The 22,986-nt window shown below is 42.6% G+C and overlaps 1 protein-coding gene across 1 annotated transcript in view; it reads left to right on the top strand.

Annotated features, from left to right (window-relative positions):
* Window positions 1-22,986, top strand: part of anks1b (ankyrin repeat and sterile alpha motif domain containing 1B) — a 316,968-nt gene that overhangs the window by 156,316 nt on the left and 137,666 nt on the right. The window contains 1 exon segment of the mRNA XM_084049725.1: window positions 10,480-10,639. Coding sequence (XP_083905851.1) covers window positions 10,480-10,639 — 160 coding nt within the window.

The following is a 22,986-nucleotide window of genomic DNA, read 5'->3' on the forward strand; positions in this document are numbered from 1 at the left end:
AGTGTTGATATATAGGTATTTACACATAAATCTGGTTACGTTGTACACTCATACATGTTAAATAACTACATTCCTGTCTCTCAAGCCCTTTAGTAAACAGAAAACACATTTACATAAAATGTTTCGCATATTAAACAGTCGTCTCCTTCTTATTTTTTAGAAAGCCTCCCTTTCATACAGAAAGATCAATGACATAATGCATTGTGGCCTTGCATAGAACTGTTAACTTTTGTAGAAGTAAAAACTCCTGAATAGACATGCTGAATAGACATGCAGAACAGTTCTTTGTGAAAGCCATCGAACCTCAGAATGTCAAGTAGAGCAATGTGTTCTTCAAGGTTCTTGACATCTTTCATGACCGAGTAACATAACATTTGACAATTCAGCAAATTTCTTTGGCAACCAATGACTCCCTCCGTAGCACGCAGTGTAGCCTGTAACCTGTGGCACTTGCCTGTTTGCTTTCATAGGAGAAATTGCCCTTTTTATGCCTAAATAATTTCTCTCATTTGAAGTCTTGCTTGAACTACAGTTGCTCTCCACCCTGCTCTCATTCAATACAAAGTCTGTAGGCTTTAACAGGAAATAAGGAAACCGACCGTGCTAAACTCAAAGGTTTTCAAATGGCAAATGAAGTTGTCAGCATTCGCTATGCAACACTTTTAATAACACAGCATTAGAGGTGGAATGGACCCATATCTCAAACATTACAGTATGTGGGTGTGAATTATGGTTTACAGTATAGGACATCATGCAAGTCACGCTGAAAAGTGTAGGTTCTGTTGACAGGCTTTTAAACGGGTTAAACTGTCAAAATTCTTAGGGCTTATAAAGCATTATCATTCATATTTTTAACTGCTTAAGTATGTACACTTTAGCTTGAGGGGTTTTAGCATGGACCCGGGGGGTCCAGGGGACTGTGTCTCTTGAGATGGGCTCAACAGGGGGTCCATCATGGTGCCAATTCTGCTACGATTGATTGAATTGCTGGTCTAACCAACTCTCTCTGTCTCTCTCTCGTTCTGTCTCTCTCTCGCACACACACACACACGCACACACACACACACACACACGCACACGCACACGCACACACACACACACACACACACACACACACACACACACACACACACACACACACACACACACACACACACACACACACACACACACACACACACACGTGCGCCTCCATCTTTCTGCTTCTCTTTCTCTCCCACCCTTCTCCTTTCTCTCTCTCCCCCGCTCTCTGTCTTCTTCCCCCCTCCTCATCCTTTTCACTCTGTTTTCAATCTTTCTTTCTTTCACTCTGTCACACTCTGTTTTCTATCTCTTCCTCTCACTGTTCTCCATCTCTATCACTCTGTTTTCTTTCTACATATTACTCTCTCTCACAAAGTCACACTGTGGGTTCTTTCAAGTAAACCTTTCAAGTAAACCATATGACTTTTGTGACTGCATGTCCCCCCCTCACTCTCTCTCTCTCTCTCTCTCTCTCGCTGTCTCTCTCTCGCTGTCTCTCTCTCGCTGTCTCTCCCCCCTCTCTATCTCTACCCCCAGTGATGGCCTCAGAGGGTCCATTGTCCTCTGGTGTCCTGTTCCGCTGCGTCCCCCCCCCCCCCCCCCCAACCATCTCCAGTCAAATAGCCTCCGCGAGGAAATGCCAGCAAATTATATCCGCTATTCATATCTGATGGCCTGTGTGCACTTTCTCTGTACTGTACTGTGAGAGAGGCAGGGTGGGGTGCACCACTTACTGTACACTGATAGGACAGACAATCACAGGCAGACTAGTGAGTGCAAAAGGGTTAAGCGCGTCCAACCTGGCATGCCTACTTGTGATTTTTTTCCAGAGTTCTCATAATCCTTTCTAAATTGTTTACAAATGTTTCCAACATAGTGAAAATAGCCGATCTGACGCCATGTGCAGGCTTTGCAGATTGCCTATTTTCGGTAGTCGTCGTACGATGAGGTCAAATAGAGCCTAAGTGGTTAAATAAGCGAGGCTTATTAGAGTCACAGGTTGCTGACCAGTGGTTCGAGGGACGTGACCCGGGTAACAGCACGTTTCCTATACCGCACGTATACGGACAGCACAAATGCACATAGTGCACACATCCATAGTGCACGCATTCATAGTGCATGCATTCGGTGGAAGTGCAAATTCGCACACAGGGTTAAATGAACAACAGTGAGAGTCTGTCTGTCTCGGTCTGTTTGTCTGTCTGCCTGCCTGCCTGTCTGCCTGTCTGCCCGCCTGTCTGTCTGTCTGTCTGTCTGTCTGCCCGTCTGCCTGTCTGCCTGTCTATCTGCCTGTCGATTCCTTTCACCACACATACAGTACGCACACATACATTTCTCACACACATGCCCTACACTTATCACATGGAGGGAGACACATAAACATAAACACACACACACACACACACACACACACACACACACACACACACACACACACACACACACACACACACACACACACACACACACACACACACACACACACACACACACACACACACACACACACACGCTCCAGCATTGAATGTTGGATCTCGCAGTGGGATGGGAGCTCCAGAGGACCTGCTCATTAGTGGTCAGAGGAGCGCTCTGTTTGTCTGTTCCCTTCCTGTAGCAGAGACACAAGTTCTCTGTGTCCTATCTGCCCTGATAGAGAGAGGAAACGGAGAGAGAGAGAGAGAGAGAGAGAGAGAGAGAGAGAGAGAGAGAGGGGCGACGAGGGAACGCAGAGTGTGTCAGTGTGTGTACGTGTGTGTGTATGTGGGTGGGGTGTTTGTTGGAGTGACTTCTCATTAGCTGTGAGTCTGTCACAAGCTGCGTCTCGTTGAAAACCTGTTTCTTCCGCGCTCTCACCTCCTGAACCTCCTGGCCCCGCCAGCCAGCCGACGGGGCGGACAGATAGACAGACAGACAGGCAGACAGACAGGACAGAGGAGCGTCAACAAGTAGCGGTCAGTAGTCACACTGTTGTCAGTCACACACAGCGGCGGATCATTGTGCCCCCGGCCTTCTCAGGGTGAAGCGTGAAGGATTTACACCCAAGGTTTCCTCTGCGGAGCTCATGGGAACAGAGGAGTTGACCCACCGCCTGCTGCTGCTGGGCTGAGGAGGTTTCTGCGGCCGCCGGCGTTCACTTTGTCACCGCTGAATTAGCATCCGTTTGCTGAACTGCATGTGAGTGTGTGTGTGTGTGTGTGTGTGTGTGTGAGAGACAGAAGTAAAGAAAGAGAGACAGATTGCTCATTAGTTATCGACTCTCATCACATAGTGCCTTTCCTGACTTCGGACTTTCCTCTGTGTGTGTGTGTGTGTGTGTGTGTGTGTGTGTGTGTGCGTGTGTGTGTGCGTGTGTGCGTGTGTGTGTGTGTGTGTGTGTGTGTGTGAGACAGGAAATCCCTGCTTCAGCCCATTGCTCTCCACTTCCTCTGCCTCCCTTCCTCAGAAAAAGGTTTTCTCTGCTGTTCTGAGGATTCAGAGATGTTCTGTTATGAGGCTGAGTGGATACAAGGGGCCAGACCCATACAGTACAGTTTATATCCACCAGACCCATAGATCGGCTTATAGTCCATATATTGGTCATTTGTTTGATGCTTCTGATGGCGGTATTTGCAATTATGCAGCTGATGTGTCCTGATTTGTACCCACTTTAACCACTTCAATCCCAGCGTCCGTATTGTGGGGAAAGCTTTCGTAGAAAATAGCAGATCGACAAGCTCACAACGCGCTGCAATTTTACTGTGAAAGCTTTCCCCACAATATCAGAAAACAGAAAATACAATAGTATAGAGCCCTAGTGGACTCCAGTCAACAATATAGGGGTTAAGTGTTTTTTTTTAAATAGCAGAGATTGGCTATTTTTTAACATTTGTTTCAAAACTATTGAAAAATATCTAAATTGATAGATAGAATTGATTTAGCACTTCTTGACAAAATATTATTCACCAAAATCAGGAGCGACATCAGACCCAAAGATCTGGCACATGGGTCGGGCTCTAGTGGATACTAGCCTGCTTTGATCCACTTCCATCCTCCAATCTCACTGTTTGTTTTGTCTTTCATGTTGCATTTGAACCTCTTGAGCTGGAAGTATGAGATGTATCATTTTTATCAACACTGAAGAGGGGACGATGTCAAATAGAGATAGAAGACAGAGATGGTTATGGGTAGGCATGCGTCATTTTAGATTTCTTTGGCCATTCAAAAATAGCAGATACACATGCTCATAGCACGACACTTGGTGACATGCTATGATAAAGTATAAAGTAATGGTTATAGCTAAAATCTATAATGACACAGAGGATTCCCCGGATTGAAAGGGTTAAAGTTTCAAATGGATGTTTTTTCTGACAGTAGGTTAGTGATGTTGTAATGTAGGCCTATGATATAAGTTATATTACGTTTTCAAATGATCGTAGTGGAGTAAAAGTACAATATTTGCCTCTGAGATGCAGTGGAGTTGAAGTAAAAGTATTGAAAATATCGGAAATACTCCAGTAAAGTAAAAAATATCTCAAAATTGTACTCAAAGTAAGTACAGTACTTGAGTACATGTACTTAGTTACTTTACACCACTGCCCTGCAGTGAGGGTCAGTGAATGAATCACATTTAGTACCACGGTCAGAGAAAATCACTTAGATGAGTCACTTGATTGTGTGTTATAGGTGTTCATTTTCAATGCTATTTCTTTCTCTGTAATCACCTCTAAAGAGGAATTCAGAAACGGGTCTTTGACTCATTTCCTTCCCTTTATATTTTCTCTCCTTGTCATCGCTTGGTCTGCGTTTTAGAATCTCTATTAGCTTTCCACTGTATGCTTGCAGCTCACTCTCTTAGTGTTTTTCTATTTACCCGCCTTTTCTCCCCAATGCAGTCGCAAAATCATTCGTCCCCACACACACTTATGTTGTATATCCTACTGGCTCACCTGCCAGCCACCACCGGGAGGACATACAGCAGAGGTTCTCAATCTGTTTTGTGCCATGGACCCCCAAATGTATGTGTGTTTTGGCCGCCGACCCCCCCATCTGAAAAGGTTTCGTGCCAGGCCACCCCCAGAAGAGAAGATTTGTCTTAAAAAAAATTGAACTGTGAGCTTGTAGATCTTCTGTTTTTGAATAGACAACGTATAAATGGTATAAGTGGTATACATTTTAACCACGTAGAAGTGGTTAAAATGATTGTGATGCTATATTAACTACTTTTGCTGGGGACCCCCTGGGACAATTGTGTTGGTATAGGCGCTCGACAAAGCCGGATGCACCGCGGTGGATTCGAACCCCCAGACTTCATGGTGATGGGCAGGTACGCCACCTGCGTCTGTCTCTGTTTGACTGTCCGTCCGCAGCTAATTTCACAAATCACTGGACCGATCAGAGACAAATTTCATTGAGCGCGCTGCCAATTGGCCAAGGAAGTAAATACTTGAATATTTTTCACATTCTTTCTACTTTTTGAAACATTTCACTTTGTAAAGCTTAAATTGTAAACTGGAAGTCTTTCATTTAATTCCCTTACTTGCAACGAGAGAACTCTATAAGACTTCTATTCGTTTCTGAATGGAACATTGGTGCTTGTCACAAAGTCTTTCTACACACGCACACACACACAGGCACACACACACACACACACACACACACACACACACACACACACACACACACTATCGAGTCATTACGTGTCCTGACTCCTGAAGCCCTCTCTGGGCTCTGTGATTGACACGTGGAACTAACGAGGCTGTCATGTTGAATCAACATCATTGGAACGACTCAGCCACCTGTGAGGAAGAAAGTACGAAATCAAACTGTTGCCTGGACTCCATTAGCTGTACTGATGGTCTGATGCAGCACTGACCGGGGGAACAGAGACAGACGAGGAGGGAGAGAAAGAGAAAGAGAGTATTTTTTGGGTGAAAGGGATGGAATGAAGTATGAGCATGCACACGCACACAGATGTACATACGTACGAACGTCTGTGTGTCTGTGCATTTTACAAAAAAATCGAAAATGTTTGGAAGATTTTGAATATATATACATATTTTTACATAAATCATTTCTTCTGGGGGTCCCTGGCACAAACTTTTCAGATGGGGGTCCGAGGTCATTAATGCTATTCTGACATGCGTGTGCACGCCCACACGTGTCAGAATAGCATTAATGACCATTTTGACCATTAATTACCAACATTACAATGTCTTACTTTTCTGTGTTTAAAGTTTAATTTAAAAGATTAATAAACAGAGGCAACCCGAGTGGCACCCACCGTTCAAATGTAATATTTGGGTGGAATTTCTATAGATGCTCGAATCTTTTGAAAGGCATTCAAATGAATGTTCGATCTGGTTATCAACGCTATAACCTATAACCAAGGTCCAAAATCAGCTCAGCTTGTGTGGGTGTGGGTGTGTTCCTACAAGATCGTCTTCTACTACACTCAAAGAAATACATTGTTTAGTTATAAATGGATAAATTAGCACTCATTGTTTTAGTGTGTAGGGAGGAGTGTATCGGCCAACCTCATTAATCCTCTTTGAGCTCACCCCTCAGCACATGATTGATGGCCCAGTGCAAACTGGGTAATGTAGTAGGAGAGCTTGACAGGAAGAATAATGGCTACCGCAGGTGCTGGGAGACAGTCGGGGAAGAAAGGCAAAGTCTTCTGGGATGAGAAATCAGCTGGTGGTTAGACACAGGTGTGTGCGTGCGTGTGCGTGCGCGTGTGTGTGTGTGTGTGTGTGTGTGTGTGTGTGCGTGTGCGTGTGCGTGTGCGTACACATGCTCCCTACTAACCATTGCAACAACCCCACCACTGATACCTACGTGGATGCGTTGCAACATTGGGGCGGGTTGCCATGTGACACTTCAGGTAATGATGATGGAGTGTTGCATTATGGGACGGCACAGTCTTCTAGAGACCCCAGTCAGTCAGTACATTGTGAAGGAACCCTGCCTTTAGCCGCTCATCGCTCACCTTTTGTTTTTCCCCCAGACACTTTCCCTGTGTGTCTCTCACACAGGAGGGAACATTGTTGGTGCTCTCTTGTGCAACCCGGTGGCGCTCGACCTTTTCAAGGCCGCAGACGCAGTGAACCGCAACGAGAAACTATCAGTAAAAATACCCCTGGGGTGGTGAATGGTGCTTAGTCCGGTTGTTGTGAAGAGATGTCCTTCGTCACAGAATGTTGTCTTGCATAGCCTGCCGATACATCTGGTGACATCTGACTTCAATGTAGGGGCTAAAACTGGGTGGGAGACTTATTTTCGCCAGTGTCTTACCCATTAACCCTTATACTTCTTTGCCATTTTTTAAAACATTTTCAAATAGTTCAAATAGACAATCTACAAGCTCACAACGTGTCAATGTAGATCGGCTAGTTGAATTTAAATGTTTTTTTTTTAAATAATAAAAAATGGCAAAGAAGTGTAGGGATAATGGTAAGGCACTGGCGAAAATAGGGCCCTAAAATAATTAACTGCATCGCAGAACCAATGCAAAGACTTCAGAGTGTTCCTTCATATTGGAATTTGGGACCGTCTCAGGATTGGTTTTCAAAGCTGTAGGCGTAGGTTTGCTGGCACTGGTTTTCTTCGCTCTGTTCTAGCAAATACAGTGACTACAGATTTCCCCAGACGTATATCAGTAGATCAGTAGGTCGAGATCTCTGATCAACTTGGTACGCGAGACAATACACAGCTTGGACCAGATCATCCTCTAAATGCATTTTATTTGATTCTGGTTTGATTTTACTTTATTGTCCCCTGGGGAAAATGTGTCCTTGGCATTTAACCCAACCTAAGGTGCAGTGAGCATTTGAAACAAAGGGACTGAAAAAAGGAAAACGACGGGAATTGCCCCCTTGTGAAAGAGATCAAATCAATTAGTTTGAAGAGATTGTATAGAGTTTCCTCTGGGAGGAATACAGGAGCAGATTATGCTCTTTTTTAATCAGCAACCAAACAATGGGCTAGAGGGCCCTTTATGGTGTATTTCTCAGAGCTCGCCTGGGTCTTTTCACTTTCATTCAGATCACATGATGAGGGCCTGAGATTCTGTCTCTCTGCCTCTGAGACAATTCTTTATTTACGCGACAACATCTTTTAACACAAATCTTCTCTTCTGGGGGTCCCTGGCACGAAACATTTTCAACGGGGGTCCGCGGCCAAATACATATCAATGGGGGTCCTCTTGAAGATGTCTTCAGAGGAGTCAAATAATTTGTCTTATCAGTGGGGCTCTAGAATCAGCAGGTGGTGTGACACACATGTCAATATAATGCAGCTCAAATGTTGTGCAACATGATTTCTCCTGACACCTGCTGTTTGTTTTGAACCATGGTACCACCTGTGTGTGTGTGTGTGTGTGTGTGTGTGTGTGTGTGTGTGTGTGTGTGTGTGTGTGTGTGTGTGTGTGTGTGTGTGTGTGTGTGTGTGTGTGTGTGTGTGTGTGTGTGTCTGTGTCTGTGTGTGTGTGTGTGTGTGTGTGTAGTAGAATTTGAGAAATAGAGATTGGGAGGAAAATGTCCCTGGTCCGCAGTTAAGGATTTAACTAAGGACTGAAGTTTAGGATTAGGCGTTTAGAGCTTAGGTTAGGTATTAGGGTTAGAGTTATGCCTGAATTATATACTTAGTTGTGCATCGGCGTGCGCAACTAAGTATACAAGCTTATATACAGTATGTGCTATTTTCGGCGCGTGACAAACATGCACAAGTATAACTCGGGCTTTAGTGTTAAATTGGCATCCTAATGTTCTCTTCACAACAACCAGTTCGATCCCGGGCTCCCCCAGAGTTACTGTTGAAGTGTCCTTGAACAAGACGCTGAACCCCTAATTGCTCCCGATGAGCAGATTGGTGCCTTGCATGGTTTCCTCCGCCATCGCTGTATGAATGTGTATGAATGGGTGAATGTAATGCACAATCACTGTATTAAGGCGCTATATAAATGCACCACTTACCATTTACAGTAATAAACACTGGTGTGTGTGTGTCTGCGTGCGCGCATGCGAAACTGCCCATGAAATCACTTCTATCTGGGTCCAGAATCGCTTTGAGGATTTTTGTGATCAAAAGATACTTGTCTGGTAAAAAGGGAGAGGGCTTTTCACCCTGCTGTGATCAGATACTCTGCAGTGAATCAAACTATATAGAAGTTGGGTCTGGACCCACTGGATGGCAAGTATGGTTGAACTCTTGCCAATTAAAATGTATTCTTATACTGGAAAGTGAATCAGATCAGCTGAGATAATTTCTCAGCTGTTTATTTTAAAGCTATACTCTGGGATTTATGAATCTAATTATTTAAACCAATCTGCATGGCAGAGTATGTTCATGCTAATGTAACTATTACATCTGCAGTGGTTGGAGGTGGTCTCCCTTACATTTAGACATAATAGACAGACCCTGGTGTCAGATAGGAGGACACCTAACTGTTAGTCAAAAATGTTTTTGAGCGGTGACAGCCGCTCCAACAAGAAAAGAAAACACGGCAACAACAGCTGCAGCTGATTGCGACACAAAGATGCAACCAGTTACACTAATTAAACACAAACAGGGGACAGTGCAACTCTTAAAGACATGCACACGAAAGCGCGAAGAGCATATGTGCGCGCGCACGCACACACACACACACACACACACACACACACACACACACACACACACACACACACACACACACACACACACACAGTGTAGTAGTACTTAAATGTAATTTAAGTGACTAACTACAGTGGGTAAAAAGTAATCAAAGTGAGTGTAAATATTTAAAAGTAAATAAAATGAGTAAAAATACTAAAAATACTATTAAAAGTACTTAAAAATAACCCATTTAGACCTGTTACAGATCTATATGTTGTTATACCGTTCAAGCTCTGAGTGTGAACGCCTCTGTGTAATTTTAGTCATTTTATATATCGCTGTTGTCGGGCTGAAACCTCTTATCTACATATTCTGTGTTTTTAAAATTAAAGCCCTACTTGATCATACTACAGCGTCACACAAAAGCTCCAAAAGTAGCAGATTTACAAGCTCGATTTGAGCTTGTAGATCTGCTACTTTTGCTATTTTTGAATTTGAATCCTAACAGTTTGGACATATGAGGTTTCTATCAATAATAATAATAAACTTTATTTATATAGCACCTTTCATGACATAAATGCAGCGCAAAGTGCTTTACAGAACAAAACAAAGAAAAAATGTATAAAATACACAATAAAACAGAGGCAAAAAACAGTGGCATAAAATTAATGGCTAAAACAATACATAACAGGCAGAGACGATATATTTTGGGCATATCATTATAGGACGAAGTTGTTCAAATGTTTTCAAAAACAGCGAAACTGGCAGATCAGCTATTTACACCGTCCCTGCTTCATCTCTCTCTCTGCTGAGGGGTCCTTGGACAGAAAAAACGTTGAAGACCCCTGTCTTAAGTGTCTCCTTCTCTCCCCTCCTGTGCAGGACTCCAAGCATTCAGCGGAGGTGGTCACCTCTCCCTCTCTGGACGTCTTCCTCCCGGAGGACGAGGACAACCCGTACGAGTCCGTCACCTCCGCCGTCACACGCAAGCCCTCCTCTCTGGACATCAACCACAGGCTCAACAGCACGTGCTCTCGCAATGGTAGGACACGCACGCACACACACACACACACACATGCACGCACGCGCGCGAGCGCACACACACAGTGACTTGGTTAGAACATTAAAGTAAAAAAAAGGTTTGTGTTTCTAAGTGCTATAAACAGTGCCTGCAGTGCTGTGATTTATAATGTGTCTTTTTTTTTGCCGTCTGTGTAGTTTATTTGTTGAATATGAAATTTGCATTTAGTCACAGTCGGGTGGAAACGTCCAAAACAGTTACTTTAAAAGATTCAAATAAAAAAATATCAAAAGTAGCAAATCTACAAGCTCAAACGCCACCGTTTTGCGCCACGTTGCAGATCTGCTACTTTTGATACTTTTGTGTGACACTGAAGTTGAAGTTAGCTTATTGAGATAGGAGGCTTCTGCCCGAAAGCAACAATATTTGAAATCTGCTTCTCTATTATTCAGTTAATCGAAAAAGTAATTGATAAAATGAATGGCAAAGAAAACAGTGGATAGTTTGGAGGCCTGTTACAGTTTGATTCAGCTGTAGTCTGGTCCAGTGCCTCTCAGCATCCAACGCCCACGGTTCAGCTCCCATAGCGATGCTACACATCCTCGGTTGTCACGGCAACTGCATCACCATCTCCTGTGCCTTCTCCTCCAGTACAGGCTGGTGAGTCACCTGTACTGTACGTTGCCATGGGAACTGCCGTGCCGGTGGCCCACAGCCTGGTGGAGAGAGGGTGTGTGTGTGTGTGTGTGTGTGTGTGTGTGTGTGTGTGTGTGTGTGTGTGTGTGTGTGTGTGTGTGTGTGTGTGTGTGTGTGTGTGTGTGTGTGTGTGTGTGTGTGTGTGTGTGTGTGTGTGTGTGTGTGTGTGTGTGTGTGTGTGTGTGTGTAATCAAAGAAGTCACTGGAGCAAACTCGGACATTTGAAGCCTTTTAATCACAGGGTGCAGGCAAATAGAACGTGACAATGTCAATACATCTTCATCAGGTGTGTCAAAGCGTCTTAACATATCTGAAAAAAAGCATGTGCATGCGTGCACGTGTGGGGGGTCTCAGCTTCTGTCAGATCTAAAAAGGGGGGGGGGGGCTCCAAGGAGAAAAGTGTGAGCATCAGTGGACTGCAGGAAAGTCAGGCATAGAGCAAATAACTCGGCATTCCCTTCACTGAGGAACAGAGGCGTCATTTCATTAAAAAAGATGAGGGTGGCAAAAAAAGTCACCACTTAAGCCCGATTTCAAAGATAGCAAAAATATCCGATCTACAAGCTCACAATGCATCGTTAGCCTGTAATGACATGTCCACGATAGAGAGGACATTTTTTAAATGATTCTTAAATGTATGGTGGAGGAAATATGAATAAATGACCTGAATTTAGAGGTGGCGAAAACGTTGAATTTGACCTGTATTAAAAAAGTGTACCTGTATTATCTATGAATGCCAAACAGGTGGAGGCTTAACAGTTAGTTCGCAGGGGATGCCACAATGCAGTGAGAGAGAATTATCTTTAATTGTACGTGCATTTCTCAGAATCAACTTTATTGTCACATATCAGAAGTTTACAGGTGTAAAGAACTGGGAGAAATTACAGGAAGTACTAAACAGTATGCATGCAGCTAGATAAACAATCATAAACATAGATTTCTGGATGAAGTCCTAACCTTAGCCCAACATCCCCTTGAAGGGTCGGCACTAATATGAAATGCTCTATATATATCCATGATTTTATCATTAATCCAGTATACAAAATCCAGTATGCAAAAAGTTATAATATGGAGATAAGAGGTTTCTGCCCGACAACGACGATATGTAAGAAAAAAAGAAAACGAGCGAGTGAGTCAAAGTAGATAGGCATGTAACGATTTATCGTAAACCGATTAAAATCGCCAATTTAAATCGTTTTGTTTTTTTTAAATCGCGACGCAAACAGCAGAAGAAAAAGAAGAGATACAGGATCTTTGTAAGAGAATTGATGAAAATGAGTTTTCAGTCATTTGCTACTGTATTGAAAAGTGTAAAAAAAAAGAGAGCAAGAGAACTAATAATAATAAAAAGATTTGTCTGGAAATCGTATCGTCAGTTGAGTGAATCGTTACATGCCTAGTGTGAGACAGAGAGCTGGGCGCGGGGATGGTAAGGGAGGGGGGTTTGGGTTCATCTCGGGGCGAAGGGAACGACAGAATGCAAATCCATGATGACACAGCAGGAGGGTGGGGGTGGAGGGGGGATCCAGGCTTCTAGTCCCACTTTGATGTGGCTAATTTAGCCAGTCTGTGTGTGAGGAGAGGCTGTGAGTAGAGGGCACGGTGGTGCAGTGGAATTGGTGTAAAGTAACCAAGTACATGTACTCAAGTACTGTACTTAAGACACATTTTGAGGTATTTTTTACTTTACTGGAGTATTTCAAATTTCTGTACTTTTACTTCTACTCCACTACATCTCAAATATTGTACTTTTTTACTCCACTATAATTATTTGAAAACTTTAGTTAAAATATGTCTTTGCATCTGTGTCATTTTAGATTCATTTTAGATATCTGCTATTCAAAAATAGCAGATATACAAACTCACCAGAGCTTGTGCAGCAGCTATTTTTGAACATTTTTGAAAAATTCAAAAGGGTTTTTATGTTTTTTTTTTACACAAATCTTCTCTTCAGGGAGTCCCTGGCACAATACAGATCGGGGTCTGTGGCCAAATACATATCATTTTGGGGGTCCTTGGCACAAAAAAGTTTGAGAAGTTTGAGGCATTCGTAATTGCCCTCATGTCTCAATGGGTTAAACAAATGGAACCCTGGTTACTAAGCACTCCCAGCTAGACGGTCCTGGGTCCCAGGTTTGAACCCACCCAGGAGCCAGTCTGTGTGTGGAGTTTGCAGTTTCTAGGGGACTACGGTTGAAAATTAGCCGCTTGGCCAACACTGCCACATTTACAGTAATTACTGGGGAGAGAGAGAGAGAGAGAGAGAGAGAGAGAGAGAGAGAGAGAGAGAGAGAGAGAGAGAGAGAGAGAGAGAGAGAGAGAGAGAGAGAGAGAGAGAGAGAGAGAGAGAGAGAGAGAGAGAGAGAGAGAGAGAGAGAGAGAGAGAGAGAGAGAGAGAGAGAGAGAGAGAGAGAGAGAGAGATTCAGTGTGAGTGACAATTCTTGACACATTAATCCTCTCTGCATTAAGCACCTCTCTTCTGCTGGCTGGCCGTGGCTCACTGAAAGCTGTAGGCTGCAGTCTCACAGCTGAGGAGGCACTGAAGCACTCACTCTCCAAAGCCTCAGAGTGTCACAAATGCCTCATCCTATTCCACTGTCCAATAACTGTCACTGACACAACGCCAAACCCACCGCAATGCCACAGCACAAGACTAGAGACCAGTCTAGTGCCTACCGCTACACCAGAGACCAGTTTAGTCCGTACCACAAGACCAGAGACCAGTTTAGTGCCTACTGCTACACCAGAGACCAGTTTAGTGTGTACTGCTACACCAGAGACCAGTTTAATGCCTACTGCTACACCAGAGACCAGTTTAGTCCGTACCACAAGACCAGAGACCAGTTTAGTGCCTACTGCAACACTGGATACCAATTAAATTCCTACTACAACACCAGAGACCAGTTCAGTCCCTCATTCTGAGCAATTCTGGCAAGCAACAAGTCTTATTTTGGTTTTCAGAACTGGGCTCCTTGGATCTTGGATTATCTCTGTTTTTGTCTCTCTGTCTGTCTGTCTCCCTATTCCTTTCCCACAGTTCAATCCATGCATTTCTTATCTCTATCTTTTTTTCATCCCCACATCATGAGATGTCTAAAACCTGTAAAACATCCCGGCCTCTTGCCTCCGCCATGTGCATCGCACGCAAATACATGCATGAGATTCCGATCACGTGGCGTTTCCCACGCCATGCAGACTGTCGGCTTTCACACGAAGTAAATAGGATATACGGTTCTTCCCCGTAATCCGAGGCACCCTCGTACGCATAATCCAGCCGCTGTGCGAAGCCGGGAGCCTAAGATCTATAATACACAGCCCAAGGGTGTCAAATTATAAATCTTTGGAATGCAGGAGACAAAATAGATAGCGTGCCAGGGCAAGCCTCCAAGCCAAGCACCATACATAGCCTTCAGTTACTGTACGTGCCATATAGAGCAGAACCGAGACTCAGAAAACAGAAAGCACTGCCAAGTGGTCACAGCAAAAATGCTCTTTTTTTTCTCCTTCTATCGACGACTCCTCCCGAGATAAACACATACTGTCGTCAAACTGGTAAACACAGAGCTGCTGACGTGTGCAACTAGATGCTACAAACCTGTGTGTGTGTGTGTGTGTGTGTGTGTGTGTGTGTGTGTGTGTGTGTGTGTGTGTGTGTGTGTGTGTGTGTGAGAGTGTCACACGCACTCTTGTGTAGCATTTCATGTGTGCTTCATATACGTAGTATATATACTGTCAGGTGGAAAAACCTTGTACATATGTCCAAAACCATTACTTTTCAGGAAATGGAAAAACAAATAACTTGTGTTCTAATGGATCCAAGTAGTTATTATTTTTTTGTCACAAGCTCTTGTTATACTTGTCATTAGTTAAATATTCATAAAACCCACAGAATTAATCACTTTCTCTTTCAAAATATCAGATCTAAAAGCTTGACTTGTACGACGAAGCAGGGCATTCATTTACAAAAAACTACAAAAAAAGTACAAATTATGGAGATACAAGGTTATTGCTATGATATTGATCAGCTCTGTAGCTTTTCAATCAACAGACTGTTGTTTCATTCCAGCACCAGCACAACACACTCTGTTGAAATCGCTCCACCGCTATCTTTATCTGGGATATATTGGAACAAATTCTCCCCGCAGTTAAATTTATGACATGGCCTTGTGTTATACAAGAGTGTGCTTTGATACTGAAGGTCTCTGTCTAGTTTTGGTGATAAAATAAAAAATCACACCCTGTGTGAAGGTAGCGGCGCCTTTGATACATTTTGTCATCGATATGTGTTTATAATGTGTTTATAGCCATGTGTCACGTGAAGCTTGACCAATCACTTTGTTGACGCACCTGACCAATCAGAACGTTGACGCACATGGACAAAGTCAGGTATAGAGCGGCTAGCGCCGCTAAAAACCCCAGGATGCAGTTATTGCATCCATCAGGTATTCACAGGAGGACTTTTGCTGTGTAAGCACCTCTTTTGATGTTTTTTTGTTCCTCTTCTCCTTCCTGACTATATTGAATGTTCCTGCCTGAGGCTAAAGATGTGATGTGATGTCTCGTCACGTCGCGCCTCATCTCTCTCCTGTCTTCATGCTGTGAAGGCTAAATGAAAAGGACTGAACACATGAGAGAGCTGCTGTTAAAAATGTTGAAGGCCCATTGAGAATGTTGAAGGCTCATTGAGAATGTTGAAGGACCATTGACGGTTGGGGTGTAAAGGGAAATTGGAAAACGACAGACTCACATGTACGTGCACACGCATACGCGTACGGTACATACACTACAAACACACCGCACCCAGTACTCTGCACAACAAACGATGCCCCGACGGGCCTGAAATTCAGCCCGACTCAGCGAAAATGTGAGGCCCAGCTTAACCACTTAAACCCCATATGGTTTTATTTTCAGTTTTCTCTTATTGTGGGGAAATCTTTCGCTGAAAATAGCAGATCGTCAAGCTTATCGATCGGCTATTTTCAGCGAAAGCTTTCCTCACAATACGGATCCTGGGGTTTAAGTGGTTAAAGGTCTAAATTCCCCTAGAGTCCATGCTTCCCATTACTCTCAACTGGAAGTTGGCCTGAGGGTGGCGGTAGAGAACAGGTCATAAGGTCACTCAAATAATCAGGGTTCATCTTCAAGGGAGCACTCAGAAAGTTTCATGACAATCAGCCACTTGGATTTAAAGATGATTTGAGTGCAAGTGGAATGTTCGGTCCAAGGGTGGCACTAGAGCAGCGGTTCGCAATCTCTTCTGGATCAGTGCCCTCTTGAAAATCTCGAAAGTGTTCGCATAGCGAAATCGAAAAATTGCATTGACCAGTTCTGTAGGGGGCGAATTTTTTTTCCGTCCAGTGGAACATTTTATTTTCTGTCCAAAAAGTGTATATTAGACAGAAGGTGGGGCGCTGAGAGTCTTTCTACCGAGGAGAGTAGGCTTTCACCACCTTAAACCCGTCTTTGTTTTGCGCAACCGGTGGAATAGAAAAAGTCGCATAACGTTAAGGAGAACTCCTAACACTATGGACCAGAGCTAGGGATCCTTAAACAAACAATGAACACGGCAGCCGAAAGTTAAGTTAAGTGGTCAGATGGGTGGAACGCGTGCATTTCACCCATGCAGAGAATTTTATTGGCCATCCTTCAAATTTTACCTTTTTCCTCTTGCTTTATCTTTAGCCTAATCTTTCTTTATCGCTCTTTCTCTCTCCATCCTTTTCTCTCTGCCCCCCCCCCCCCCTCTCTCTCTCTCTCTCTCTCTCTCTTACATACTGTATAGACTAGAGAGAGGTTCATTTCCCACAGCTCACACAGTGCAGCATGTCTGCATTAACAAGCAGTACAGCTGGCCTTCACAGTGGACAGAGACATATTTGTGTCAATCCAAACACTGTCAGGCTTTGTACCATGCACGCACGCACGCACACACACACACGCACACGCACACGCACACGCACACGCACACGCACGCACACACACACACACACACACACACACACACACACACACACACACACACACACACACACACACACACACACACACACACACACACACACACACACACAAATGTGCATACAATACACAGTCCTAACATGCAGAGAATCTGTGACTCGTGTGAAATTTGTGAAAACCTTATTTTCCTCTGGCTTGTACCCATACTGTACTCTCTCTCTTTACTCTCTCTCTATATCTGTCTCTCTCTGTCACACACACAGACACACACACACACACACACACACACACACACACACACACACACACACACACACACACACACACACACACACACACACACACACACACACACACACACACACACAATGTATTCACCCCACTCGCTCTCTCATTCGCTGTCTCATACAGTACATGCATGCAAGGGAACATATTATGGATGCACGCATGTGCTACATATACAGCATACTTTCTTAGTCACACTCCATGTTTAGAATTGTTCAGCTCTGTAATGTTTTCTGGTGGCAGTGTCTTGTACTGTACACATCGATTCTAGATCCATGCAGGGCTCTAAGGACGACTATATATTGGTTGATTTTGGTGACTCAGTGGACTTTCCTCTATTGCCACCCCTAGACCAAACATTCCACTTGCACTCAAATTATCAAATTATCTTGACCCTTTGAGACCTGAAGCCGATTCTACATGTCTCCTACATCTCAACAGTTTTCTGAAAAACGTATGTTTCTATATCAGTGGTGCTGAAACTTTTTCATGTCAAGGACCCTCAAAATTATATGTATGTGGCCGCGGACCCCCATCAAAATATGTTGTTCCAGGGACCCCCAGAAGCAAAGATTTGAGTTACAAATGTTCGCTTTAAAAAAATATATATTCAAAGATTTTCACACATTTTCACGATTTTTCAAAAATAGCAGATCTACAAGCTCGTAGCTATGAGCTTGTATATCTGCTATTTTTGAATAGCCCAAAGTGTAAAATAATGCTTTTTAGCTCAAATCTAAAAATGAGACAGTTCCAGGTCTTAATGGGTTAAGATTTAAGTGGCTGATTGTCATGAAACTTTCTGCGTGCATTCATGCTCCCCCTAATTATTTGAGTGACCTCATGACCTATTCTCTAGCGCAGTGGTTCCCAAACAGTGGGCCGAGACACATGTTTGGGTCGCGGACCAATTTATTTTATTTTTTTTATTAAATACCGGCTTTGTTTTTGTTTCCTACATTTAAAAACAATGTATATTATTTCAAAAGATTAAAAAAAGGAAAAAATAAAGTATTTCATAAATAAAATTAAAAAAGAAATAAAATAATTTCCATAAATAAATAAAAAAGGTTAATAAGTAGTTAAAATAGTAGATCTACAAGCTCGCAACACGGCGTGAAGCGACGTGGTGTGAGCTTGTAGATCTGCTATTTTCACTAGTTTTGAGTCTAAAAGTTTGGGAACCACTGCTCTAGCGTTAAACTCAGGCCAAAAATAGCAACTTTTCACACAAGATCTCATAATCTAATTGTTAGATTCCAGGATGAGCCCTTTAGATTTTTGTGACCCCATGGCTTTTACTCTAGCGCCACCCTCAGGCCAATTTCCAGTTAGGTGTAACGAGCAGCATGGAGTCTAGGGGCTGTTAGTAGAGCTATACTCTTACTGTTGTTGACAAATAAATGCAATTTGAGTGCGAAGTTCACACTTTCTCCTGAAACAGTATTTGCCTAAAGGTGACATACAGTAACACATGGAACCAAATGGACCCGTATTTGTACACTCTTTGGAGTTAAAGGATAGTTCCAGTCATTTTAGGTGTTTGCTTTGATGTGTCGCTAATCACTCACCAACATACCAGGGGCAGTTGACTTTTTTCATAGATGCCCCTGTTGTCCATTGTGGAGACCCCTTCCACTGGCATAATGGAGTAATGCGGATAAACAAAAATCGCCTATTTTATCAGCTCCAAATTTTTTTTTCACTAATCCTCATTATGCAGTGTCCGGACACTCAAACATGCACTGAATGTCCCTTATGAGCTGCCGTTCATGTGAAGCTAGTCCTTGGTGTTGCCAGATTCTGTGAGAGAAACAAGCAACCAGCTCCATGTCGTTCTGCATGAACGGCAGCTCATAAGGGACATTCAGTGCATGTTTGAGTGTCAGGACACTGCATAATGAGGATTAATGGAGAAAAAAATAACTTTGGAGGTGCTAAAATAGGCGATTTTCGTTTATCCACATTTCTCCATTATGCCAGTGGAAGGGGTCTCCACAATGGACAACAGGGGCTTCTATGAAAACTGCCCCTGGTATGTTGGTGAGTGATTAGCGACACATCAAAGCAAACACCTAAAATGACTGGAACTCTCCTTTAAATTAACACTAAGGATTTGAGTATTCACTGTCAATTGTGAGTTGCACCTTGACTTCCACGTCTCAATTCTCTCACATGTGGTATTTAAGGGCCACTAGGCAAGATTCAGCCACTAGATTTCGCACTTTTGCAATCTCTATGGCAATTGTTATTTCCCTCTCACCTTTATAAGGCAGCAAAGGCAGAAATCATATAGTCTGCGACATTGTAAAGCAATGGCCGTCATGCAAGAATATCTTATGGGTAAAAAGCACCTTACCCAATGAAAACATAATGGATAATGGCTTCCGTCAGTTTACGGCTTACAGTATTCTGGAGTAATTTGTGTTGAGTTTGGATATCCCTACAAAATAATACAAATTATTTCACAATCATTCAGTGTTCTTTATACGTTCTGTGGATGTATATTTCATTTTTTACTATTTTATTTTGTTTTATCTTTTTATTCTTTGTTTTCATGAAAATTATATCGATGCACCCTTTAAAGTCCTAGTTTAACCATGTTGCGCCTCAATTCTGGATAGGAGTAAAGAAAGTGCACAGACTTGATTAGCACCAAAACACAGGTCTGTACTTTGCACCAACTGTCCAGGTTAATTGTAGTTCCAAAGGTACTACCAGTCCCTGTGGTTAAACAAAAATAGAAACTGCTGGACTAGTCTAATTTTACCACCTTTTTTTTTGGAAAGTGGATTTTCAGCTCTTCACTGTCAAACCCTTACAGTCTAAAACAGGTCTCAGGTGGCTCGTTGTCAGACACGGACCGGTTCAAACTGGCTCATTCTACCTACATACAAAGGGGAGAGCAGAGGTGTAAAGTAACTAAATGCATTTACTCAAGTACAGTACTTAAGTATAATTTTGAGTGTTTTTTTTTTACTTTACTGGAGTATATCAAATTCTCTATACTTTTACTTTTACTTCTACTCCACTACACCTCAGAGGCAAATATTGTACTTTTTACTCCACTACTATTATTTGAAAATGTTAGTTACTAGTTACTTTGTAGATGTTGATTATTATTGCAAAACATATATTAACGACTTCAGCTCTATAGTTTGTCTATTTCAAAAGAGCCGATCTACAAGCTCACAACGCGTTGTTTGTAGATCTGCTATTTTCAAAGGATTTTTATACATTTTAAAACTTGTGAAATGGGACATACTTATACTTTAACAGAATATTTCTACATTGCAGTATTGATACTTGTACTTAGTAAGTAACAAATGTGAGTACTTCTTCCATCACTGGGGGAGAGGGTCGGGAGGGGTAGCTCTTCTCCCGTGACGCTCCAGAACAATCTGCCCAAGCATGACAGATTCTGAGCTCACAACCCCCCCCCCCCAAATCTGGTGCCTGAACACACACATTCATTACATGGACAATGTTACAGTAATAAACATATCAATTCTTCATAGGGCAGAACCTAAAGATAACACAGATATTAAAAGAACATCATAATACACACGAACCCGCAAATCCAGAGCGGTCCAATCATGAGTACTGTAGTATTTCTGATTCTGATACTTTATTCCTAATATATATGTATGCATCTTGCATTTATGCATATTGCATTGCTTGGCCCTCGTATTGCTGCTTGCAGCTATAGAGCACCGACGTCTAACGTCACTGCCACTAGAGGGCGCTGTTCCAAGGGTTCGTGGCTTTATTTTTTGTGTTGAAATCCCCATTTGGGAATCTTAGATCACGTCATATAAGAACTGTGTTCCAAACATAAACACACCACCCTGGCGTTTTTGTCAGGGGGGTGGCTCTGCATCGTTTATGATATTCATTCATATTTGATACAGCCTGTTTCTGTCGAAAATGGAATTAATTCTGCCTTAAAAGTCTTAAGAACTACTACTTCCGGGTCTGAAATCACTGTCCCCACAGCAGCCGCGTTCATGGGAAATGTAGTCTTTGGGTTGTTTGACTCGTTTCCAGTGTTTATATTGTGTTACTCTTTGGGTAAATGTGTACATTTACACCTTCAGTCGATGCTTTATATCCATATGAGTAAAAACGCCAGGGTGGTGTGTTTATTTTTGGAACACAGTTCTTATATGAAGCGATCTAAGATTCCCCAATGAGGATATCAATACAAAAAGTAAAGCCATGAACCTGCGGAAAGCGCCCTCTACTGGCAGTGACGTCAGGACTTCGGTGCTCTATCTATCTATTATTATCATTATTATCATTATTTCATTTTCATTGTTTATTCCTGGCTGCATCTCTTTTTCTGTATCTGTCCTGTGTTTCATAACTGTGGTACTGCCATGACAACTGAAATTTGTTGAAGGTCTTCCTATCGAGAGATAATCTGACAAATTCCATCGGTTATCTACGTAATTATTGCCTTAGGAATGCGACAAAAACAAAAAAATCTCCATGAATTCAAGGCTTCATGGTGTATTTGATAGAATCTTTGTGGGGGACCACTCCTTTAAGATCAGGGCTGTACTGTATTTGATTGGAGGGTGAATGAGTGTGACACCGTCTCTACTCTCTTCCCTGCCTGAACTACCACCATGTTCCATGTTTACTATTACATCTCAACACTCTGATATATGTTAGTAGGAGTCAAAACCCTTTGACACATCTGTTCAGCTATTGGTTGCTTATTATCCTCTAAATAGCTTAGCATAGCCTAACCACGTTAGCTATCATCAGCCAGTTAACAGTAGCTAAAGATAATGGGTCGTGGAGAAAGAAGCTCACAAGACAATATTTCCCAGTATTGTTTTTATTTTATTTTTCTCACGATAAGTAAGTGCTGTACATTACTGTAGAGCTACTGTAGCTAAGTTAAGAACAGCAACAAGGCTTTTTTCTTTAATTTTGGTATCCAGGAAACCGAACAGAAGGTCATATGGGTATTGGAACATTCACTGTTGTTACTGCTGTCAATTTGAAACCATCCGCATCTTTTGGAGAGAAGCTGAACGTTTTGTACACTTTTTTGTCCCACTTGAAAATCTTGAAAGCGTTCGCAGCCCACCCATCTGACCACTTAACACAGCAGCCGTTCCGCTGCCGTGTTAACTCGTCAGATGGGTGGGCCACATGTATTTTAATGATCAATCAATTTATTGTGTTCTGGCTCGAATTGATGGATCCAACGCAGTATACTTTACGTTCTTCTTTATCGGTATCGCATTTAAAACACATTTTTCAAGGTTTTAATGAAAAAATACCATGAAATTGTTTTTTACATTATTTTCTAAATAATAAATCCACAGGTTGGAAAATGGATATATATTTCAAATTGTAAAAATAAATCTCTATTTCCCTCTCTCTCTCTCTCTCTCTCTCTCTCTCTCTCTCT

This window comes from Gymnoscopelus microlampas, assembly GCF_963454915.1.
Source record: "Gymnoscopelus microlampas genome assembly, chromosome: 23".
Classification (NCBI taxonomy): domain Eukaryota; kingdom Metazoa; phylum Chordata; class Actinopteri; order Myctophiformes; family Myctophidae; genus Gymnoscopelus; species Gymnoscopelus microlampas.